At 55.8% G+C, this 25,362-nt stretch overlaps 1 protein-coding gene across 11 annotated transcripts in view; it reads right to left on the bottom strand.

Moving 5' to 3' along the window:
* The window catches only part of RAP1GAP2 (RAP1 GTPase activating protein 2), a 48,761-nt gene that overhangs the window by 21,764 nt on the left and 1,635 nt on the right, over positions 1-25,362 (bottom strand). For 4 of the 11 annotated variants that reach the window (XM_052688513.1, XM_052688512.1, XM_052688515.1 and 1 more), the window contains exons 2-3: positions 24,888-25,004; positions 15,310-15,345 (exon numbers count right to left, since the gene is read on the bottom strand). In XM_052688513.1, the coding sequence (XP_052544473.1) occupies positions 15,310-15,345; positions 24,888-25,004 (153 nt within the window). Of the gene's footprint in view, positions 1-235; positions 352-9,184; positions 9,303-15,309; positions 15,346-15,698; positions 15,736-17,695; positions 17,860-22,973; positions 23,068-24,887; positions 25,005-25,362 lie in introns of those variants that run through there. The other 7 variants (XM_052688519.1, XM_052688518.1, XM_052688520.1 and 4 more) reach the window with 6 other exon arrangements.

Here is a 25,362-nt window from a genome sequence, read left to right on the forward strand (position 1 = left end):
AGCGGCTGCAGCCCCCGATCCCGCTGCCCTGCTCCGAGGTAACCCCCACCCGCCGGTACGACCCAGCATCGCCGCAGCGACGGCCCGGCCGGCACCGGGAACACGGCGCACGCCGCTCCCGCGCGCCCGGAGACCCCCGGCCCGGAGCTCGCACTCGGGCCACCCAGCGGCAAGGACAGATTTCTTTTTAACCCTTCGATAAAGAGAGAAGAAAAGGAACGAACTTGCGCTCTACCTTTTCTCCTTGTTCTGCTTCCTGGACTTGTGCAGCAGCCCGATGAGCACCACGGCCGCGCGGATGCCGGCCCGCCGGGAGTGCATCCTGCCGGCATCCGCCCGGGACATCGCCGCTCTGCGGCCCCGCGCCCGCCCGGCCCCAGCGCGGCACCTGCGGCGGCGGCGGCGCGCCCGCGTTCCTCGCGCCTCCCCGCGCGCTCCCGCCCGCCGCGCCGCCCCTGCGCGCACGGCCGGGCCGCGCCGGGCTCCGGGTACGGCTGCGGGCGGGGCAGGGCGGCTGCCGCATGCCGCTCCGCTTTTTTCCTCTCTTCCCCTCTCGCGCCCGCGGCGGCGGCGCAAAGAGCGCAGACGAGCGCCCGAAGCGGCGCGGCGGGGCGAGCGGGAGCTGCCGGGGATGCGCTCCTCGCGGCTGTCGCTGCGCGTTGCCGGGGTTAGCGGGGCTCCGAAGACGCCGCTTGCACGGAGAGCCGGGCTGCGCCGAGCCCCCGCGGCACCGCACGGCTCTGCTATTCTCACGCCAGGTTTTAACGAGAACGGCCCGCGGGTCCCCCGAACTGCGGGGCTTCTCGGCGCCCGAGGGGATGAGATTCTGTTCGAACAGCGGGAAGGATTTTTTCCCGTCTTGCAACCGTTTCCTTCTGCTTCTGGCAGACATTGCGAAACCCCTCCTGTAAGGGACAGTCCGAGGCTGCTCCACGCCGGGCTGCGGCCGTGCCAGTGCCGGGGCCGAGGTCCCAACGTCCCAACGTCCCCACATCCCCACCCGCTGCAGCAGCCAGGCCAAAGCACCGCCAGCCCCAGGACTTGAGCTAGCACGCAGCTTGTCCCTGGCAACAGATACTTTTTTCATTAAGTAAACTCGGTGATTTACTCCACGAGCACAGCACCCTTCCCTGGATATCGATGTTGCCACGGCAATAGAACGGCCGGGTCCCTCCACTCCCCCCCACCTTCCTCTGTGCCCCCAAATGCCCCCAGGAACGCGGAGGGGCGGCGCTGACTGCTCTCTGAGTTGAAGGGGTCCTTAAAGGCCATCGGGTCCCACTGCTTCACAACAGAGACAGACGCAGCTCCATCAGTGCTCAGAGCCCCTCCACCTCTGCTTTCTGCAGGGATGGGGCAGCACCTCCTTCTGAGTAACCTGCGCAGTGCCTCGTTGCCCCAGCACAAGCCCTAACCAGTCCAGTTCTTTGAATTCAAAAGAGCCCCATCATCTTCATTGCGATTTCTTTATGCATTCTGCTCTAAGTCAGATAGAAGTGCATGGAATGTTGTTTCTGTCCATGTGCCACGCTGATTCAGCCTGAGGACAACCTGACTGCAGCACAGCCATGGCTGCCCCCCCCGCATTCACCGGCACAGCACACACATGGCTCCTGAAACATTTGAGATCTAAACTTAAACCTAAGATTAATATTTTATCAGCTCTTTAGTGGGCCCCTGGGCATGCTGGCGCAGAGCAGCCCCTGTGCAGCACCCAAAGTCACTGCAACACACGAGCACAAAACTCCTTACCTCCCCAGAACAAAGAACCCAACCAGCTCATCAAGCACCCAGGACATGTCTGTGCCTCCCGGGACAACATCTGATGATACCAAACTGCCCACAGCAGGCAAGAGGATGCAAGTGGACAGGAGCAAAAAATACATTAACCCTGGACGATGCCCTCACTTTCACTAACACATACTGCAAAATCTTTTAATGACGTTTTGGTTGCACCAGCAAATCAGTTTGTTCCTGTGGAAATACCCGTCTGCTTCCAAGAAGAAATCATCAGTCTGACAAATTTCTGAAGCACAGGAAAAAAAAAAAAAAAAAAAGGAAATAGAGCCCATTTCCATGCCAAATGGTATCAGCTCTGCAGCACCTCATTAGCTTTCATTTAATGGAGGGGGAGGGGTTTTAATTTTAAACCTTTTACCCCTCACATTAAACAAGAGGCTTCAGATCTCATTGAGTCTCTCTTTGTCTCTGGAGACATCTTCCACTGTCTCTCCTCCCCGCTTCCAGACAAGTTAAGTATTAATCTTCCCTTGTTTTATGCTGAAGTGGCCCGGTATTGATTTTTAAAGATGTTCAATTCTCTCATATTTGGAAACAGAGAATCACTTTACGCAGACACACTTAGCCCTATTCTCCTCTCCACTCAAACACTGCAAACAAGTCTTTGCTGTAATCAATTTCTTCTGGACTTCGTTTGCACCAGATCTATAATTCATAGCAGGAGGGCAGAGTGACGATGAGGAGGGTTGGAGCAGGCAGGAAGGGCTGTGCTCAGCTCCCCAGGGACACTGCAGGGCAGAGCAGCACTGCACAGGGGCACAGTCAGAACTGCTCCTGCTCAGGGCTGAGCCGCCAAGCGCCGCAGTGAGCATCTTCAGGTGTCCTTGTCAGCATCTTCAGGTGTCCTTGTGAGCACGGCCAGGGGCAGCGTGTGCTGTAGGAGAGGATGCGGGCAGCAAGAGGGCAGGTGGAACCTCCAGGCTCCACTTTGGCTCCGGGCTGTTGTTCCCCACGTGGTGCATCGTGTTTCACCTTCACGGGGCCATCAGCTGGAGGGGACCCCCACCACCTCAGAGGCTCCTCTGAATCTTTGTCCCTCCCGAGAGCTGCAGCATTACCTCTGCAGTGCCTAAATAACCTCCGAGCTGAGCAGCTGCCACTGCTTTATGAAGAAATAACTCTCTCTAGAATTGCCCTGGCGGTTCTGCTTCGGAGAAAACAGTTTTTGCAGTGAACTACAAAATTGAGTCCTGGGGGGCTTGGGAGAACTTGCTTCAGGTTGGAACAATTACACACTATGATTAATAAATCACCTGGGCTGCTGGATTGTTAGTGCAGAGCTTGGCATTTTCTCCCAGACATTCTGCTAAGAAAGGCAGATCTGAAAATGCCACACTGTGACAAGACCAAACCTTCATCCCCGACATTGTAGAATCTCCCCCACATAAGCGATGTGGATAATACTGAAAATTCACGGGTTGGCTCTAGCTTTTGTGTTAGCACGTCAGTGAGATCGAGCTGCTCGCTGCTGCCCAGGGCACAGCCCAGCTCTGCACCCTACCATGGCACACAGCCATGGTCCCAGAGGATGGAATGGGTGCTGCAGCTCTGCCCGCACCAGAGGAGACAGGAAGGAGGGCAGTGGCAGTGTGGAGCACAGAGACCTGTTTTCTGCAGGAGCAGCCACATCCCTGTGATGCTGTCATAGGATGAAAAGGATTTGGAAGCTTGCAAATGAAGAAGGTGATTACAGCATTTAAAAATGTGCTGCAGGATGAGGATAGGAGCACATCCACATTTAAGCATCACGAGAAACTGAGCTTTAGATTATGTTACATCCAGCCCCAAGTAATCTGATTAGAGCTGTATGTCAGAAAGACACAGAGGAAATATCGAGGAATCACGAGGCAGATGAGGTTTTTCCCTTCAGATGAAGCATCTCTCAGCCCTAGGAGCTGACAGCCTCCAGAGCATCGACTCCAGCACTGCTGCATCATTAAGAGCAGCAAAAGGTGACTTTGAAAAAGCTTAATCACTTTTCATGTTACAGATGGTTACAGAGAACCCACCAACGAGACAAGGAACTTCCAACACGCTTCTGCTCTGGGCACAGTCCCTGCCGGTCTGCTGTTCAGGATCAACATCCTCTTCAAACAACAAATGCACGTCCTTACATGAGGGCCAAGGTCACAGAAGATCAGGGCTTGCTGTAGCAGCCTCAGACTGGCCGCGTGCTTCATGCAGATCCCAGGTCTGTAAAAGCACAGCTCTGGGATCTGTGGAGCAGCCCAGGGGGCAGCGGGGCCCCTTCACACAGGGAGCCCGGCTCAGGCCGCTGCTTCCCATCAGCAGAGGAGCAATGTGCTCTGGCCCCTGGTGGAGCTGAGACACAACTGTGATGCGGGTGAGGGTCTCAGCCTCAGCACACACCCCTAACAAAGCCCAAGGGCAGCTGGGGAGGGGTCTGTGTGCAGCACAGCCAGTCTGCAGGCAGCAGGTGCACAGAGTGCTGCATGCAGAGTCTGCACTGCTCCTTGGTTGCAGAGTGGAGGCTGCTGTGCCCACATCCAGCTTGCTACCTTCTCCATGTGGAGAGATTTAATAAGGGCAGAAAACTCAATTCAATTGTTTTCTTGATAGAAGGCCATTTGTTTAGCAGCTAGCAAACAAAGCGAGGCGGGAGGGGCAGTGCTCCCTGCTCTCCACTGCCTGCCCATGGGGCGAGCATCCTGCTGCCCGTGGCTGCAGGAAATGGGGGACCGAAGGCACTGGGCCTAGTTCTCCCCAGCACGGTGCAGGATGAGGGCTGTGTGCCTCCAGCAGCCCCAGCACCTCGGCCACAGACAAAGGCAGTGGGCTCAGGCGCTCCATTGCGCTCAGGCAGCAGCAAGCATGCTCCTCACAACACAGACAGCCCAGCGCCGGCAGCCCTGCACACAAAGCAGGGTCTGGTGTGACCCTGTGCTGCCATGGCACCTGTTACTGCCAGCATGGGGACAATGCATGCAGAGCAGCTGCACCAAGAGCCCAGAGCACGCCTTGACCTTCTGCCTGCCCTCAGCGAAGCAGGGCCCACTGTGTTCCGTCTCAGCAGTACAATTATCCGCCTGCCCAGGAAACAAACAGGGAAAGCAATCAAAGCTGCAGTGAAAAAGCAAAAATTCATTACAGACAGGTGACCTCTCGTCTCACAGGGAAGCCAAAGTACAGGTAGATATCAGTAGATATATTAGAAATAGAAATGGAACAGGTCCCCCATGAGAGTGGCAGCAGTGTTTGCAGATCAACAGAACCTCAGATAAGCTGTGCTGCTGGGGAGCAGCAGATGGGCACAGAGCAATGCTAGGGCATGGCACCTGTCAGTGGGTATGGGGGCAGTGCACAGCCACACCGGCAGCACCCCCAGAGGCACACATGGACCCCTTTGTGTCCTGTGGAAGAGAGTTCAGGAGCAATTTGAGCTTCAGCAAGAGGCAGAAACACCACTCAGTTAACTCCAGTGGTGCAAATTGTTCCTCTCTGGGAACCTGGACCTTCAGCTCTGCTGGAACTGCTGCCTATGTTTCTGCTCCACAGAAAAGAACAGGATGAGTCTCTCAGTGCTTGTATTGCTCAGTGCAATCAGCTGTTTTCTGCTGCTTGCAAACAGACCCCTGTTCCTGCAAACCATGCAGCCATTACTGCGTGACGGGGGCGTGGGATCGGCAGCAGCTCTGCCCTGCACTGTGCTCCACAGTGCCCATAGCATTGTGCAGAGCAGCTCATCACTGCACACGCACAGGATTAGCAGCACTGTGCCACTGCTGCCATATTCACGCAGTTAATCTGACTTTAAAACCCACCTGGAGCAGCTGTGTCTGCTGGAGAGCTTAGAACGAAACTGTCAGAACCACAGGAAAACATCAGCTGAGGGGGGCTGCGTGCTGCCTCGGCGGGGTAGGGGAGGGGGGGCTGCCAGCACGGACTGGGCACAACAGAGCCCTGCTGGGTGCCTTCCTGCCAGGTGAACCTACGAGCCCTCTCATGTCACTGCGTATCGCAACAGCAGGCAGAATGCAAACTCTACCCGTGTTAGCACAGCGATAATAAACGAATTTGTACTACCACCTTGGAGCAAACTTAAAGCACAAAGGACAGAAAGTGAATTTCAGTGTGGCTATTTGTGTTTGAGCTGTACTAGAGTGCAGTGACAGGGCCATACAATGCCTGCAGCATCCTCTGCCCTTCGCCATCAGCTGCCCGGTGCAGGTGGAGGCGTGCAGCACTGACCTGGCAGGAGCCCAACTTGGCAGCCATCTGCTCTGGGGCCAAATATGTGCCTGCTGCTCCAGTGCCAGCCACAAGATGCCTGGCCACGATGGGGTCATGCCTCACAGGAAAACTACCTACATTACAGTCATGGCTCGCAAAGAAAACTTGCAGAGAGAGGCCAAGCAAAGAGAGCAGAACCCTTCACCCCAGGTGCTGCAGTGACACCTCCAGACCCAAAAAGCTGAAGGACAGATGGGAGCACTCTGCTCTGTCCTCAGCACAAAGCCATCGCTGGTAGCCCAGGGGCTGCAGTCTCTTTTATGTGAGAAGATCTGTAGATGACCATCTATGTACCTACAGATACGTATCTTATATTTCTGTATGTCCACAGGTTCTCACGGTGTTATTTTTGTAACTGCTCCCTCTTCAACAGCCACCCACAGACGCAGCTGGGAAGCTGTCAGGAGGCCCCTGGGCAGCACATACAGGAGGTGTCCAGCCCCGCCATGCCTCGCAGTGCCAATGGAACACAGCGCATCAAAGCCCTCCGGAGGGCATGGAAACAGCAGCACAGGGAGAGGAAGTGCTGCAGGGCAGGCAGAGGAGCAGCAGCAGAGAGAAGATAAGATCGGGGTGCAGCACTGGGTGCGAGGGCTGAGCCCCTGGGCAGCTCCAGCGCGGCTGCACCCATCAGCTGGTGGAACGCAGCACGGAGTCGCCATGCCTATGGCAGCATAATTAAATGGAAATCCTATGCCTGATAACTTGAGGTATTTTTTGCTATGAATCAAGGCTTTCTGAAGAAACAAGTTTCAAGATTTCAGCAATAAATTAAATCAGATCAAATCAGCAGAGGAAATAAGTCTTTACAGTAGGAGCAGTTCCTTTGAAATTCACCAGCAAATCAGTGAGCTAAATGCCATCATCTATCATTAGCATCATTAATAAAGCCAGACTCAGGATGCGCCGCAAACCAACACCAGTGATGTGCCCGATGCTCCTGGAGCCAGCAGCAGGATGAGCCTCTCCTGCAGCCGTTCTGCAGCCTGGTCCCGGGACCCACAGCAGGGGCAGAGGAGAGCTCTCCTCCTCCCCGGGACCCGGAGGACCCACTGCCCCGCTCCACCCTGCACTGCTGGCAGCGGTGTGCACTGCGGAGCCCCAGCACCACAGGAAGGTGGCACTCCGAGCTGCACTCCTCCACCCGTGCCAGGGATCCAGCAGCTCCCTTACTGTCTCCCTCTGACACCTTGTTTGATGCAAGCAAGTGAAAAGGCATAATTTGTGGAGCTAAAACATGGGTATTATCTCAGTGACACATCCCCGCAATAGGGAGTGCGCTCAAGTCAATCACGCTCAGAATGGGTTTCTATTGTTCTACAGCCTTTCTCTTGCCTCTCGCTCTTGATTAAAAGATACAAAGGAGGCAGTGTTGGCAGATGGGCATTTTACTCATTCAGCGTCTCATGCTGCATGGCCTGACCAAGCAGGAGCAGGGCTGAGCAGTCCAGCACAGCCATGGGCAGAGCTGCAGCAGGAGTGCTGGCACAGCACAGCCGCTCAGAGCAATGCCGCTTCCTGTTCACAGAGGAGAGTGACAGCAGGGCTGCCGTGCTCCACTTCCCCAAGAACTGCCAGGGGGAGGACAACACAGCCCCCAGCTCGATCCTCTACCACCACCCCTGTTTTTCCTGCCCTGCAGCAAACCTCCCCATCTTCTGTTTAATGTGCAAGCATAGAGCAAACCCTTCAGTTCCTGCAGCTGCGCTGATGGCTAGAGCTCTGCTGAAGACCCAATGGGAGTTGTTCCCCACTCTCAGAACCCATTTGAACTGGGGCTGCTCATTATTATCAGGATGTCACCGAGTCACAGAATCCGCATCATCCCAGCAAAAAGAACACTGAGCTTAGCTTTCCAAATTGGAGAGGATTAGCAGCAAACTGCTTGTGCGAGGAAGGAGCTGTCATGGTGCATGGTACGTGACACCAGTAACATTTGAGAGGAATCAGAGAGGACTGTTTCTGAGAGGAGTGACCTTTGAGTCTTCAGAGAGACTTCGCAGTACAAACCCAACCTATCCGCGCACCCATTGAACCTCCCCATCTCTCTCCTAGATAGGAACCTGAGATGCTCCAGCCTTTTACGACTGACTTTACCGACATGAGGTTCTCAGCTGTTCATTGCCTGCCATTTGCTAACCAAGCACAATGCTGCACATTATGAGCATCACTGGAAATAAAGCTCTGAAGATAGAGTCCATTTCCAGGTGCATTGTCTGCTGTGCTGGCCACATTGGCTGCCAGGACCCAGCTCAGTGCAAGAAGGGACAACCATGGGAGCAGCGCAGCGACATCAGATCATCGCCGGGAATCAGCCACGGGCTCTGGCACAGCTCCTGCACTCCCACACCCAGTGCTGCTGTGCCCCTCTGCGGGTGCAGCTCCCAGAGCTCATCGCCCTGCGGCTGCACGGCCCCAGCCAAGCACTGCCTGTAGCTGCAGCACAGCAGCAGAAGGTGGGGAGGGAGGCCCCCCTGCCCAGGGAGCGCCGGGCAGCGCGTGGCCCCCACGGAACACCCTGTGCTTGTGCAAACCAGGACACGCAGGAGTGCACATCCGCGGCCAGATGGTGCCTTTATCAGTCCAGCCATTAAGCATCCCTCCCCCCATTACAACAATATTTGCTTTCGGAGGGCTGATATTCTTTCAGGTGGCCTCCTTTTGATGGTCTGCAAACAGCTCCTATTCTGACAAAGCATAAATATAGCAGGAGGGAAGAAATATACAAACCAACGCAGTTTATTGCTTCTGAAGCAGAGCTAAAAATAGCCCCACGTGGCTGCTGAGTCCTCTGGGCAGATGTAATTGCGGATAATCTGGCTTTAAACATGCGAAAGCTGTTGTGATAGGAAGGACAACATTTCCACATATGGGACTCAGCAGCAGCACACACCAGTGCTGTGTCCATTGTCTCCTGGGAGCAGCGCACATATTGCAGGGTTGCAGCAAAATGCCTGCACGTCATAGCTTGGGGTTCTGCATTAATAAACCCCCAAATAACCCGGGCACCTATGGCAAGCCACCAGGAGGAAAGAGTCTAAAAAAAACAAGCCAAGTCCCAAGAGCATCAGTGGGGCTCTGCTGGGTTCCCCCCAGAGGATCTGCCCCCAGCATTAATGTAAGTTAAGCTTACCAGGCAGAATGGCCAAAACACTCCCTGGTCCTTGGGGCCACAGCCGCTCCCTCTCTGGGAGCAGCTCCTCCATCCCATGCAGCTCTGGGACGTGCTTTGAGGATGGCTGCAGGGCACGGGGCTGGGTGGCTCCGGAGGAGGCAGCAGTGATAACCGCCCTTCCTGGAACCAGCGAGCACCCATCTGCTCACTGCAGATAGGGAACGGTGCTGGGACTGCTGGACTGGGAAATCCTCAGCCAGCTGCTGAGCCCCACAAGGCTGGGGCTGTCCCATCACCACTGCCCCACGGACTGGGCACCCTCCTTGCAGACCCAACCCCTCCACCCGTCCCTCCATGTCCCTATTCATGGCACTGACAGCACTGCCACTGGCATGGGGTGTCCTGCAGCACAACATGCAGCGAGCAGACCCAGCCCAAAAGGTAACCGACAACCCCAGCTCACCTCTGCCTTACTGGTGCCACGCGGCAGCAGCTGCCCAAGGCCAGCATGAGCAGAAGCCACCCTGGGCCAAGGAGCAGCTCTCCCTCCACCTGCAAACGTTTTCCTCTCACACATGAGATCAGTGCCCCCCACCCTGAGGAGCACCAACCTCTGCCTCTGTGCCCCTGCTTGGCAGGACCATGCCAAAGCCCCTCAGATCCTTCCAGACTTTTCTTCTTGAATTATATAATACCACAGGAAAAAAAGAAAAGGGAAAAAAAAAAAACCAGCTTTGTGCCCATTGAACGTCATTTCTGTCCACAAAGAAAATAGGATATCAAGGCTTCTTCCAACTTGCTTTTTCCCCCCTTAGAAAATGAATGTGATCTGTGACAGCTGTTCTGTTCTGTTCATACACAGCATCAACAGTGTGCCCCAAGCACTGCAGGCGGGTGGCTCTGCCCAGGGCTGCATGCTGCCTGCAGCTGCCCTGCCTGCGTCAGCCCAGAAGTGACAGTGAGCTCTGCTCCACTGCTGCCCAAGGACATCCACACAAGTCCAAGCATTGCCTGCTGTAGCAGCCCAGGAAGGCTGGCAGGATGGCAGTGCAATGGCAGCGTGCTGCCCTCAGTACCCTCTGCAGTCCCATCTGTGTGCAGGTGACCTGGACCCAGCAGCAGCATCGCAGCATGTGTGGGAAGGGCAGGGCAGGGCAGGGCCATCCCTATCTCAGCCCCACAGCAGCACTGTCACGAGGGCAAAGCGCAGATTTCAGAGAAGCACAACGCTATGGGACAGGCAGCCACCACCTGCACCAGCCTGGCACAGTGCTGCCCTGTCCTGTTCCACAGCCCAGCAACCCAACCCAGCGAGGAAAACGCAGCCGACACCAACTCCTTTGCATAAGGAGCAAATAAAGCAGCAGCAGCGAGAGCTGGCCGATGATTCATCCGAGACACCAGACGCACTGCCCTACTTTCACCCTCCTTTCACTGCTTTATACATTCCTTCCTTTAAATTACTGACTCCCACCTCCGCTTTCCCGCGCTGCACAGGGCTCTGTGCCTTCAGAACTGCGTGCATTCAGGTACAGCCCTCTTGCAGGGCAGCAAATACAGCGCAGAGCAGAGACAAGCCGTGTCTGTGAGCCCACTGCTGGTCATGTGTGAGAAGAAGGGAAATGCTCCATGTGTGCCATCTCCTCCTAGAGCAGGAGGATTGAGTCATGCTGCATAGTGCTGGACATCAGCCCAAACGCACCCATGGGGGAGGGTTTTTGGTGTTTGTTTGGGCTTTAATGCTTATGTGTTTGCTTGTTTGTTGGTTTAGAGCACTCTGATTGCCGGAAGGACTCAGACCTCCATGCAGCATCCCAGGTGGTGTTTCCCTTTGCCACATTCCTCAGATCCAACAGCAGCCATGGAAAGCAACAACACTGCATTCCCCCGACACTTCTTTGCACTGACATTTTTAAGCGATCGTTCCATTTCTGAGTGAATTCTGCTTCCCCTCCCCTCACTGCCACATGAAACACTGCGAGAACCAACCCAAACGTGCACAAGAGGAAGCAGCTGATTTATGGGCCCATCACAGATGCTTAGCTTTCCAGCAAAACTTTACAGAAAAACAGGGATGAGATTACAGACAGGAGACCAAGAAACATAGCACCGGAAAAGCTCGGAAGATTTTGTTTCAATGAGATGAGCCACATGCACATCCATAAAAATCAACACAGCCTACAACAGAAGCGTCAGAAATGAAGATGTGCTTCCCAAGGGTGAGAAGGGCGTCCTGTAGCCGGTCAGGATGACGCACGGCAAGTCATCCTCATCCCAGCTGGGTACCATCATCCCTCCTCCACGCACAGCGCCACGCAGAGATTCTGCCCCGCACTCGTTTGGGAAGCGTCAAGGGCCCTTCTGTGTGCTTATTTTTTGCCCCAAAAGCCCAAGCACAAACTATAATTCAAATCTCCGGCGTTCCCTGCATGGCTCCAGCACCGCCTGCCCGCACACGCCGCCCGCCCCGCGGCGGTCCCCGCCTCCCCCCTCCGCCGGCAGCAGCACAGCGCCACCTGGTGGGCGGTGGGAGCGCAGCGCCTCCGGGGCTCTGCTCGCCCCGAGGCCGCTCCGCAGCGCCGCACACCGACCTCCCACGGGCCGATGAGGGGATCGCTTCTGGAAGCTTCAAGTGGCAGATCCTGCTGTCCAGAAGATCCACAATCACACGCCCAAACACGGCATGCAGTGTGCTGCCTCACTGCTCGCAGCCCAGCTGGAACATATGCACCACTGCAGCCAGAGGGCAACTTCAAATACACAATCACACGTAATTGTCAATTTTCACAGATGATAATAAAATCAAAGGTATTTTCTCAGATAATCTTCCCAGACCTTGTCCTTGCAGGACCTGAGCACACAGCTACAGCATAACAGCATCTGGCCCTGCAGCTCCCAGCAGGAAACCGCCCTCCCCTTAGCACAGCTCTGATCCACGAGCACAGAAGAGCCTCTGGCACAGCTCACCTCACTCAGCCCCGCTCTGCCAGGTGAGCACCCTGCACTCATCTGTGGGAAGATGAGCTGTGCACACCCCAACCTGCAGCAGTTGGCGCACAGGGCTGTTCTGTTCCACATAGACACAATTTTGTTGCGATTTTTGCATCGTAAGGACAAAGAAAGTGGAGAAAACAGAGCCCCGAGGACTGAGGAGAAGCCTCAGACAGAGGGTCCCCATAGGGACAGCCCCAAGCAGCTCACAGCCACATCCCATCCCCGTGTCCTACCTTGCACTGAGCTCAGGCAGAGCTGCAATGAGCTCAGGATGGGGTGGGAGCATCTCTAGGACTTTCTGGTCCCGGCAGCCCCTGCATCTGCCCTGTGCAGATCAATGTGAGCGAGCTCACCTGGCCCAGGGCCGCTGTGTGACACACAATGACCTTTTGCCATGATGACTTTCCCGCTTATCCATAGAGGTTGCTCTATCTGCAGAATTGCTCTGTGCTGGAATCCCGCTCCCACACACACCAATCCCTGCCCGCACACCCCAGTCCCACCTGGCAGCACAGCAGTGCTGGTGTCGGCCCCCCGGGGCTCCTGCCAGCAGCATCCCTCCATCCCACACTCCCCAGCACCGGCTCCAGCCCAGAGAGCTGCCAGCCCCCAGCCAGGCAGCACATGGTGGCACCTACCGAGAGCAGCCCACGCCACGGCCCACAGCACAAACACACCTGAACTCTGCAGAGCAGCCCATGGCTCCGCATGTCAGAACCTCAGTGCAACCCTTCTGAGTGCCCCAGCACCTCCAGAGCCTTTGCTGCACGCTTTGCAGCAGCAGAACTGCTGCATAAAGCAAAGCTCTGCACGCACTGCCAACTGCAAAGCCAGAGCACGCCAGGCACAGGGCACGGCCGGACCTGCACTCACCAGAGCTTCCTGGGCATTTTGGAGGCCGGACCCAAAGGCAGCAGCTCAGCAGCAGCTCCTGAACAGCACAGAGACACTCGGAGCTCTGCAGCACGTTTGCTCGCTGACTGCACCTGCGAGTGCGTCCCGACGCCTCCCGGAACAGAATGAGGCCGTGCACACCCTGACCACGATGCCAGGACTGCCAATCTCCCTCCCCCGGCGCTCCCCCTCTGCAGCATCCACTTATTCTCTCCAGTCTCAAGTCCCTCAGACATATTCATGGTTACCATAGGAACTAATGAAAGCCAAATTAAAAAAAGAAAAGGGAGAGACAGATAGAGGGAAAAACTGCTTTGAAGCTCTGGTGCCACCTGTGTGTTTGTGTTCAGCCCGCTGTGTTCTGCGGCTCTGCATGAGTGGGCCCCAGCTCCACTCCCACCCCAGGAGCCCGCAGGGACACAGCCACCCCAGGGTCCCTCTGCAGCCGAGAGCTCCAGGCCCCAGCAGCACTCACTCTCCTCCACCAGATTCCTGCAGGTCACATTTGATGTCTGCAGCACATGAGGCCTCTTGAAGCACTTCCTGGCGTGGAGGCAGCAGCTCGTCTTTTTGTTAACAAGTTACACAGTGGAGCAAATTGCCTACGCCTGGCATCCCAGCCAGAAGGTTGCAGCAATAATAAGAGGGCGTTAGCAAACCAAAATGGCTTTTACAAACATCTAATGTGGCTCTGGCTGGGCCCCAATTACAGAAACATTTTGCGAGGCAATCTGTGCACAAAGCAGAAGTGCTAAGAGGTTGTGGAAAGCATCAGCTGCTAATGGATGGAGCAACTGCAAGGACACCCAGCTGTGCGAACACCTCTGGGCCACAAGTGATGTTGTACAGCCACAGCCCCCTCCTGCACTGTGGGCAGAGCACCCTGGAGCCCTGCAGCCCCCAGCAGCACCCAGCACTATGCTGGGGCCAGCATACACTGCTGCAACATGACAGGGACAGATAACAGTGCTTCTGCTCCATGGAAAAGCACATTGCTTGGAGGGGTCACTGCAGGCACTGCTCCCATAGCTGCAGCTCAGCAGAGCTCTGGCTGCCCTTCACGAGTGCTTGAGGTCACCTCCCAGGAAGTAGTTTTCATTTCCCTATCATGCTCTGAGAAGCTTTGCAGACCTCATGCACTCATGTCTCAGGAAACACATCCCAGCAGCAAAGATGTTTTGCTATCACCAAAATGCATTATGTAGGGAGGGAAAAGAAAGAAAAAAAGAAACCCAAAACAGCATCTGCCCCCAGATCAGGCAGACGGTGCAGGGGAGCACAGGGGACGAGCACTCCTGGGCTGTGGGGTCACAGCACTGCCCAGCTGCAGCCCCTTATGTGCACACCACAGTCACCGCCCTACAGCCAAGCGTGCAGCCACGCAAAGGCACTCAGTGTCCGTGGTGGGCGCAGAAGGTCCAACAATTACACAGAAGGTGTAACAATTCTGCCTCAGAATTGTTACAAAGGCCCTGAGAAAAAATTAAAAACCAGGGCGCAGCACAGCGTGGTGCAGAAGGCACAGAAAACGCACCGAGATTGCCCCAGAGCTGTAAACGTTGACTTAAACTTCTCATTAGTTCACCAAAAACCTGAGCGGTGAGCTTAGCAACGGCGCTTCTGTCGTGCTGTTTGCAAAGGGCATTTCATGGGCTTGTTCATGCAGCAGGTTACCCAAAGGCTCTCTGTATATTTTTCCGTTAATGAATAATTTGCACAAGTAATGATTATAAAGTGAAACCACATGAGCAGTTACCTGCCCAAGTTCCCTCGAGCCCAAGGGAGGCTCAGCCAGATTTCTGCGCTAACACACCTCAGCGCTAACAGTGCCGGGAGCAGCAGGAGCACCCATGGTGGAAAACCCCCAACCTCGGAAGTGGGACTGGGGAGAGACAGGGGCTGACACGGGCTGTCCCCGGAGCTGGGGTTGGCTTTGTTGGTGAGAGCTCCAAGAGAACTGCGGCCACACGGACACACTCCTGGTGAAGCATGCTGGCATGCCCGCAGCTGTCCGGGTGCAGCAGGCTCCATCCCTGCGCTCTGAGCCAACACCATCATCACACACCAAAACACCTCACCCCACCTCACCGCAGATGCGGTGCCCAGTGTCTCCCAGGCAGTGCACAACAGGGCAGCCCCGTGGAGCAGCACCAGATGGAGGCGGCCAGGGATGGGAACGAACCCTCCCCACACAAAGCCAGCCCAGCCCACCAAGCACCTCACAGGACAACGGTTTACAAGAGAAAAGTACTCACTTCATCTTCAGGCTGGCCAGCATCGTCTTGTCAATCCTGGGGAGAGAGCAGAGCAGTGTTATTGTGGGCACAGGGCTGTGCCTACGCCACCACAGATCCCGCTCACGTGCCTATGTTCAGCCTGAGGACCTGAGGTACAAACCCTGCCCACACACAGCCCAGCTCATTCCTGTACTTCCCTCTTAGTTCTTCTATATGGGTTCAGATCTCCCACCACGCTCCCAAATCCACTTACCATGCTCAAGCTCCCCCTATGCTCCACTCCCCAGCCTCCCCCCCCACAATCTGTGTGTGATGAAGACAGAGCTGAGACACCTCTGTGCAGAGCACCAGGACCCGCACTGGACCCCACAGCCCTGCAGGAAGCCTGGGATGTGGTAAGGACTCACAGTGCAGCAGGGCCAGATGATGAGGTGCAGCATTCATTGCTTTGGTACTGGTGATAAATGATGGTCCCCACAGAATTATTGTGGTTAAAGCCATATAAATATTACCATATAAATATTAATTGATGCAAATCATTATAATGTCTCGAAATGCAAAATGATGTCTTCTGGCAGTAATTGCAAGTATTACGACATCTGCCTCGTGGGTTAGTTCCCTATCTTTAAAACCAACAGTAACAAAAAGCCAAAAAAAGTAATTCCGAAAGCCCTGCTGCGTGCACTGCAACCACGGAGCTGCAGGAGCACAGCTTCCGCCCCGCAGCGCTGCACCTCCCTGTCACCACGAGGCCACAGCAGCAGTGATGCAGGGCCGCGTCCCCATGGAGCCGTGCTGCAGCCCAAGCTGTGCCACCAGCCCACGGGGGCTGCTTCAGCAGAATGAGAAAGAGCACCCTCTGCTCCACAGCTGCACACCAAGTGCGGGGCAGATGCTCTGATGGCACCACGCTCCAGCTGCGGCCCAGCCGGCAGCAAGCACGTGCTGCATGGCACCGCCCAGCGCCCCATCCCTGCGCAGCGCTGTGTCTGAGCACAGGAACCCCATGTGGGCACAGTGCTCCCACGTCCGTGGGAACGGATGCGGCCGGCAGAGATAAAAACAAGCGCTCTCAGCGCAGGGCTGCGAATAGCAGCTGCAGCCCAGGCAGGGCGCGGGTGTTCCGGCCAGCTCTGGGGCTGAGTCCCTGCACTGCCACAGGAAGGGCGTGCGGCTGTGAGAAGCGGGCAGCCGGGCTGTGGGGAGCACTGCCTGCGCATCTCACTGTGCAGAAATTGATTCTGATATTAAAAGATAAGAAAAGATGCTGCTGCTCCGTGATCAGCCCACATCCAGCACTCCAGTAGCACGCAGTCATTCAAGGACAGCGCACGACAATTTTCCCGTGCTGCTCACTGGTTAGCTGTTATCTCTTCCCTGCAACTGTCGAAGCAAAGAAGAACTGAGCGAAGCCTGGATTACCCCACGTGCTCTGCAGTGCAGAAGGCAGTGAGCTCCACCTGCACGTGTGCCACCTGACTGCTCAGGGGACGAGCCCAGCACTGCCACAAACGGCAGCTGGAAGGCAAAACCACAATTCCTTCCCACTGCAAAACAGGCCCAAATGTCACAAAACTTATTTACAAATTCGTTAATCAGAGTGCTTCCTTGTAATTTTTATATCAAGGAAATAAAAACATGCAGCAGAACACCTGACTGCAGAAGGCTTTGCAAACCCTCGGTTAGTTTGCTGCTGTCCCACACCGCATCTCAGTTACTCAGCACTTCCCGGGGGCCCAGGCAGCACAGCAGCCACCAGCACTCCTCCCCAAACCACTGGTGCCTATCAGGAAGCCCAGTGCCGGGAAGCAGCCACATGCAGCCCTGGGAGGACACCCTGCTGTGTGCCAACGGAGCTGCCAAGCTGTCAGCTCACCCATCAGCTCCCATGACCTGACCATAAACACAGCAGTGCACTGAAACGGCACAGAACAACTTAGCGAGAAAAAGAGGAGGAAGGGCAGAAGGAGAAAAGTGCTATTTTCATATAGCCTTTCTCTATAGATCAACACAACCCTCAGAAAAGGGACACAAGAAATACAGCATTCCACTGAGATCGGCGCAAGGGTGGCAGCCACAGAGCTCTGTGCAAGGACAGCGAGTGCAGGGAGGGATCAGGGAGGCATCAAGGGCTCCAAGCCAGGTGGGAGCATCCCGTGTGCTCTCAAGGCTGCTGCGAGCATCACTGCCTGGGCAGTAGCCATGGAGTGAGCAGGGAGCTGACAGCCCCAGGGTGCCCCACAGACGCTGTGCCACGGGAGCTCTGCACCAGCACAGCAGCAGCGGGAGCAGCGCTCCGTCCCCAGCATCCCCGCAGTCCCAGCAGCGGTCAGGCCGTACCGTGAGCTCCCAGAGCGGAAAGGAAAGCCGTGAACAAGCAGGCACTGAAGCGAAAGCCACCCACCAGCCATAGCCACCGAAGGAGACGCTGCGCTTCCTCTGGAACATGGTGGCTGCTCGGCGCTGCCGCGGTGCTGTGACTGGGGGACGCAGTGGCCGTGCCGGCAGCATGCTGCACGGGGCTCACAGGGCACTGCTGCTTCCTGCCAGGGTGGGGGACCCCGAGGCCGCCAGGTTGGCCGCCCTACGCCTCGCTCCGAGGCGCATGCACATGCACACACCCACCAGAAAGTCATTTCCTTTTTTTTTTTTGTGACCTCAGGGCTTTTCACAGCCTTATGCACAAACACTGCATTTCTCCTAATGGCCAGAGCCATGCAGCATCGCAGCAGCGTTTGGCACCACGGAGCAGTGGAGTCGCACTGCAGGTAAAACCAGCAGCTCTGTCACAGCCGTGGGCACCCGCACAGCCACAGCAACGCAGCACTGCCATGTCACGGCAGCAGTGACATCACCTGACCAGCAGCTCCATGGGGCTCACACCCCACTCTTGGGAAGTTCAGGAACCCTAAGCACACTTCCAAAAGTCTCAGCACTGCAGAAGCCAGAGCAAACCCGGTGTACCCTATGGGCTACGGGACAGCAGCACATAGCATGCTACACAGAGGCACTCGGATTCTGCCTGACAGAGGGAAGGAGGAGGAAATGGAGGACTACAGGGAGAAACCACATCCAGGGCAAAAGCCCAGACTGTAACCCAGCTATTCCAGCTCTCACTTTTCTGCCTTCTGTAATCTCTCCTTGAAGGAAAAGATATATGATGAAAATCCTTTGTATTTTAAAGCTCTTAAAGACATTTGTTTAAAAATATAAAATCCAAAGCATGCTGCTGGCTTGGAAGCTGCAGCTCAGGCACCACAAAGCACCTGGAGCACACAGTCCGTGGAGCACATTCCTCCCCAGCCTCCTTTTCCACACACCAAACCTTTGCTGCTGCAGCAGCACAATGCATTCACTTCACTCCCCCTGTCACGCTGGCTGACACACACCAGCTGATCCCTGCCCAGAGCTGCTCACCATTTCCACGCCTGAACACAGCAGCCGGAGCTTCCCCGCATGGCTGAGCTCTGCACTGCATCAAAACAAGGTGGCTGCAGCAGCTCCCGCACACCCTGCAAATGCCGGCACGGCAGAGGTAGCCATGGGAAGCCTCAATTCACAGCTGGCATCACATCAGAAGCAACTCTGAGAGCAAAGGAAAACAGGAGCTCTCCAGTAGAAATGTGCTTTTACAGTGCTGTAAGCACCGACTACTGCATCTCACTCTGCTACCCCAGTCCCTGTGTGAACTCACCGGTTTGAAGTGCAGGAGGCATCAGGCAAACAGTGAGGGCTGCAGGAAGCAGAGCAGCGAGCACCCGGCCCCAAAGCCCCGTGAAAAATACAAAGTGAAAGGCAGCATTTGGACCGAGCAAAGCCTAGAGTTGTCCTGACATGGCAAGCCAAGCTCTGCAGCTCTGCCTGCTGCCCTGTGCCCATCTGCATCAGTTCAGCTCCATGGGCACCTCCCTGCTGTGTGCAGGGCAGCACCTTCCCAGGCAGCCACGCTCTGCAGCACAGCCAGGAGTTTGTCTGCAAGGACACACTCCTGCTTTGCTCCTTCCAAGTTAGCTCACGTGGCTGAGCACAAAAAAACAGAGGAAAAAAGCCTCCTCCTTTCAGAGCAGGTGCAACCATATCAGAACTGATCAGCCAGAGCCAGGAAACAAAAGCCTAGGGGAAGATGCCTCCGTGGTGCCATCTGCATGACACAAAATTACAGTCTCCCAGGGGATCTCAGCAGAACCAGAAGAGCACATTGCCCAGCTCACCACACAGATCCAACTCACTCTTCTCCAGGCACAGGGCAGAGCATCCAATTGTTAACAAGCAAACGAATACAGCCAAGCCCTGCTGGAGCTGTGGGGCCTGGCGAGTAGGGGGTGCCCAGGTTTTCAGGTGGCTCCATGGTGGCACAGCAAGAGCAGGCAACAAAGAAGTGAGGTGAGAGGGAGGAGAGGCCACAGTAATAACAGCGTGCTGGCTACTGCGTGCCATTAAAGCTTAATGAGTACAAACTACTGGGTTGATCCTGTTTACAAAGGGAAGCACACTGCCAGCCCATGCTGGGGTCGCGGCTGCTGGGCAGCCCTGCTGGGGATGGAGCTGGGGCGGCGGGGCTGCCTGCAGCACCTCCTCTGTGCCCAGCTGCACCGCAGAGCAACGCAGCAGGGTGAGCTGCATGGGAGGCAGCCCAGAGAGGCTCCAGCTGTGCCTGCACCAGCCACCCTCAGAAAAATGCATCTGCATAGAGATCCTGGCTCCGAGAGCTCCTTGGGCAGCTGCACGATTCCAGGGCCCCGCACAGCTCCTGGCAGCACAGAGTGCTGGATGCAGTGTCAGTACCTGAGCATGGGGTCTGCGCAGCACAAAGGGCCCCCATGGCAGAGCCGGGTTCTGTCCAGGAAGGGCAGTGCAATTCTTCCTTCTGCTGTGTGGGCTGAGGGAGATGGATTGCATCATTAGTGCTTTAATATTGCATGTGGCGCACTGAGGGCATTCATCTTCCCATTATGGTTCTAAGGAAGGTTGCGGGCACCCAGAAATATTAGATTTTGTCCTGGCAGGAAGAACACGCTGCACATATCAGCAGCCTCAGAGCGAAGGAAAGGAGTCCGAATCACTTCTGACTCAGTACATGGGATATTTTTAACAGCAATGCTGCTGGAGTAAGATGAGTGAGGAACTCAGTGCCTCAAGCAGCAGCATCCCACAAAGGCTGGGGCTGCAAGCGCTGCTGGCTCTCCAAGGCAGCCATCCTCCAGCCGGCAGCACTGCAGTACCAAGCGGCGCCACGGCTCTCACCAGCAGCAAGCAGAGCAGCTGCCTGCCCCAGCAAAGGGCAGCATGGCTCCGACAGCCACACACCCACCAGGCACCCGCCTGGCACAGGGAATTCGAGGGCCTCTGCCAGACGGAGCCACTCTGCTCCTCAGGAGCAGAAGGAACTGAGCTGCACCAGCTGTTTATCTAAAGCCCGCTTGTTAAACTCATTAGAGAAGGCTCATTACATCCGAGGTTTAACTGGGAGGATCAGCCTGAAACATAGAGCAACAATTGAACACACACATCCAGACAGAAATGGAGAGCTAATTCCCAGCAAAATGCTCAACTGGCAAGAAAATAGTGAGGAAGTTCAGCACGTACATTACCAGCAGCTTTTGAAGCATTTAAGAGAGGCAGCCTTGCCCCAGGTGCTCCTACCCAAGGATTAGGCAGCAGTGGGAAAACTCCTGCTAGAGGAGGACAAAAGCGGACAAACTGCGAGTCCTGCTGCTTCCCCTGAGGCGGGCAGCAGCACCTGTAGCTCCAGAGCTGCACCCAGGGAGCAGGGAGTGCACAGCCCAATTCCTGCAGCAAGCAGACAAGATGCAACCGCAGCCTGCAAAGAAACTGTGGCAAGACAGAAAAAGAACTGCTTGAACTGCAAAGCAGGGCTGGCACAATGTGGGGGTGGGAGGAAAGCATGGATATTAAACTGGAGCGCATTTGGGCTAGAAGTTAGGAGTTCATAAGCTTTAATACAAAAAAAAGGGATCCGCTCCCTAAACGGAACCACAAGGAAGAAGCAGTCCGTGCAGCCCTGCACGCCCGCAGCCCTCCTGCACAGCGCGCTCAGGGACACTCACACCCACTCCCTCAAGGCCCAGGAGCAGATGGCTGAGACGTGGCTGCTCACAGCCAGGAGTGCTGCTGTGAGATTGGGTTTAGGCAGCAATCGGCACTAAGACTCAAGGCCAAACTTGTAAATGGCCCCATCCAACCGCTGCAAGCAGGATGCACCAGGTTTAGATACAAGTTTGTCAGGACCTTGCTAGACCTTGCCAAACCTTGCCAACATCACCTGGATTTTTCCACCATTTTGGGCAGGTTTGCAAGATCTGGGCTAGATCCAAACGAAGAATGAAGAAACAGCCTTCTGGTTGGCACCCAACTTGGAGGCAGATGTTAAGCATAAGCAGGGATTCATCTGCCCCCATGAAATTGGAAAGAGGTCTGAGGAGGATGAGCTGTTTTTAGCTCGTGGAAAAAATGCCTCATGGTAATGTTGCTGCTGAAGCCCCGTTCCTGTTTCCACAGCAGCCGCTAAGGATGCGCAGAGCAGCCTGGCTGCAGGTGGAGGGCAGCAGCAGCAGATGGGCTCCGAGCACCCCGAGACCCACTTCCACACAGCGCTCATGGAGACAGGGGGAGGAGGAAGGATGCCACGTCTCAAAGAGAAGGGCGCTGCTGCTGTGGTTGTCACGAGCTGCCCTTTGGGAGGAACCCGCAGCAAAGGGAGAGGGCAATGTTTGTTGGAAGCAGCACACGCAGGGAGGCCGCCTGCCGTCTGGAAGCACAGCTCTTGTTGAATCCGAATTTAGACTCACTGGCTTGTTTCCAACTCTCGATAAATCGCACCATGGGGACAGATATTATGTCCCTCGTGCTCCTAAAGCAACAAGCAGCCTTAAATAAAATAGTAGTGCCCAGAGTATGCAAAAGATGAGGAAGTAAGGCAGCAGGATCCATCTCTCGCCTGTGCACAAGGATGCCAACAACACGCAGCCCTTACAGCCACACACTGGGCACCACTCGCCCTGCCCAAGGGGGTGAGCAGCAGGAAGGAAGCACCGCGCTGTGCCCATGGGCACGGTGCCTCCACCCTGGCACAGGAAGCGGTGCGGGGTGAGGATGCCTGGGAACACAGCACGGCAGTCCCTTCCCTCATCCTATTTGTCAGACAGAAGCTCTGCAGGCTCGCCGGCAGCAAGGTGCCCTGCTACAGGCAGGACGGTTCCCCCCAGCCCCACCAAGAGCTGCTCAAAGCCCCCACCAGCCACCACAGTTCCCATGAGCAGAGCACCAGGAAGCCCTTCTGAAGTTGCCTGCTTTGAATTTTCAGCATTTAACATAAGCACTGGCAGTCACTACACCCAGAGATTGTCACACAGAGGGCACGCTCCCGCTGAGCAGGGGGTGCCCCCATCCCCGACAAAGAACACCCACATGCCTCCAGTGCTCACTGCGTTATTTAAATGCAAACTGAATTGTGAAGCACTCCAACAATAGCTCTCCCAGCTGCGCCTCACATTCGCATCCAGCCGAGCCCATCCCGGATCAAAACAAGGAGCAACGCAGACCTTAATATTTCCTGTCAGAGGCTTACCGTACAGATTTGCATCCCAGTCTCCACATGCTATTTAAATCCTTCCATGTACTGCGATTGCAGTTCAGATCTGGAAGGACTCGGAGCACCTTACCTTGATTTCCCGGCTGCTCCCTCTATGCACAATTAACACTGCAAGCATCAGCGTCGGATGATCGCAGAGAAACGGATTTCTCCGCCCCGCGGCAGCCCGGGGCGCAGCTGCAGCTATGGCACCGTGGCTGGGGGTGCTCTGCTGACAGAGGCACCGGCGCGGGGGGGGGGAGGGAAGAGGGGGGCACCGCCGTGCTCTGCAGCCCCGCAGCCCCCGCAGCGCATCGCACCGCTCGCCGGGGGAAAGAGGAGATGCGGGCAGTGCAAGCAGCTGCTGCTCGTGGGGCTCTGCAGAATCGCCAGGTGACCCCGGCAGCACAGCTGGGGCCGTGCCCACAGACCTCGCTGCAGCTGTCAGAGCTAAAGGACTGTATGGTAAAGAGAGGCAGAAAAAAAGAAAAAGAAAAAAAAAAGGGAAAAGAGCCCCGCCACACTAGAAAATGGAGCAAAAATCTGTGAATTCCACTGTAAAGCACATTTCAGCCTCATGTGAGCCCCTCCATCTGCTATGGCTGAGCTGAAGACACGCACAGACTGCAGCCAGGCAAAAAAAGAGTTCCCAGGGCCAAACTCTGGATCCGGAGAAATGAAAGGCAAAGTTCCTGTTCCTCCTGGTGGGGACAGGTTTGGGGCCACCCCTTGTGGTTTATGGGACTCATCCCAGACTCTTCTGAGAGTACAGATATGCACAGTCAGGCACGCTGCCACACACCAGCAATCCCACCGAAATTAAGTGAGTTTTTAAAAAATGGCTGAAATTACAGGTGTGCACCAGTGGGATTGGAGGGCAGAGGTCTCTGAGCTCAGACGTGGAACAAAGAGCTCTGTGTATGCAGAACTGCATCGGGCTCCACCTCCCCACCCTTCTGTAAGCGCTGCTCAGGCGAGACGGAAGAGGACACTGACACGTGTCAGTAACAAACACACCAGCCCTCCCTGTGGTCGCCCACCCTGCTGCTCAGCTTATCACCATCACCACGCAAAGAAAGAGCTCCTGGGTCTCCGGCAGCTTGGGGCCGCGCTCGCTGCCTTGTGGTGCAGAATCTCCCCTCAGTGCCCCCAACGCAGCTCCATGCCATTCCCTCAGGCCCTGCCACATCCCTGGAGAGCAGAGCCCAGCACAGCCCAGCACGGCCCTGCGGGTCACTGTGGGTCGCCTCCCAGCCCGCTGGGAAATCAAATCAATCCCATGGAATTAACTCCAGCAGCACTTAACACTAATTATAAATTACGTTACAAGCACTTAAGTTTCACATGAGATATGTGCCTGGATACTGAGATTAATGCACACTTTGATGGCAATTTGCAAAAAACTCATTAAAAAAAATCAATAGCAATCATAGAGCGTTTGACTGTTGTTCCCACAAAGCCTCTCTGGTGGCAGAGGAATCCCCATCTCGGGAAGCAGCTCGTGCTCCAGCCCTTCCTCCTCTTCCTCCTGGTCCCGCTGTGTGCCTGTGGGCAGATCCCACCTGTGGGCAGGCATGCTGCAGGACTCTGGAGGGTCTGATGGCAGCGGAGAGACTTTCAGCACACAACCACCAAGAAAGATGCTGCCCAGCTCTCCTAATGAGCAGAAATGTGGACGCAGTGCTATATGTTCCTGCAGGCCCACCAGGCTTTTATGTGAATGGCATTTTACCACCCAACAGCAGTGCATATGGGGCCAGAGGCAGGCAGAGCCCTCACACATAAACCACGGTGTGGCTTCAAGACACATTTCCAAGGAGTTCTGAAGGAAAGACTTTAAGCACTGAACAAAATCGCGGTGTCGGAGCATACAATCCCCAGAGGGATCACCTACAGCTGCACCAGGGCTGGGCAGCCCCCGGATCCCAACGCCTTCGCACAGCAAAGCCAGAGTGGCTGCGTGCCGTGGGGCAAAGCAATGCGCAGCGGCGCCGAGTGCCGTTACCTGCTGGGTGAGCCCAGGTCGGCGCGGCTGACGATGCGGTGCTGCTGGGGAGAGTAGAGCCACTGGAAGGCCGTCAGCGTCCTCTCCTCGATGCGGAACCGGCCCTCCCTCACATACCTAAAAATAACAGCGAGAAAGGCTGAAATATTTATTAGCGCGGTGCTGTCGAGAGAGGGAGATGCAGGGTACAGGGAGCAGCTGGCCCAGAAACGCTGCTTGAAGTTGCAAGTCAGGCAGTAATAATAGCAGCGTGTTCTTTACTGAAAGCAGCAAAATTACAAAATCAGTGCCCCACTTGAGCCTCACAGCGTCCCCACAGCCCCAGCGAGGTGCCGCCCCTGGAGCAGCACCCCCTGACATCCACCCAGCATCTCCCCGACATCCCGCTGCGGCTCCTCATGCACAGAAAGGCAAACAACAAACAGTCGTAGAGCAGTGGGGACATTTCCAGGAGACCGAGGCACAGCATTGCTGC

Source organism: Tympanuchus pallidicinctus, unplaced genomic scaffold (genome assembly GCF_026119805.1).
Source record: "Tympanuchus pallidicinctus isolate F22 unplaced genomic scaffold, pur_lepc_1.0 scaffold24, whole genome shotgun sequence".
Taxonomy (NCBI): domain Eukaryota; kingdom Metazoa; phylum Chordata; class Aves; order Galliformes; family Phasianidae; genus Tympanuchus; species Tympanuchus pallidicinctus.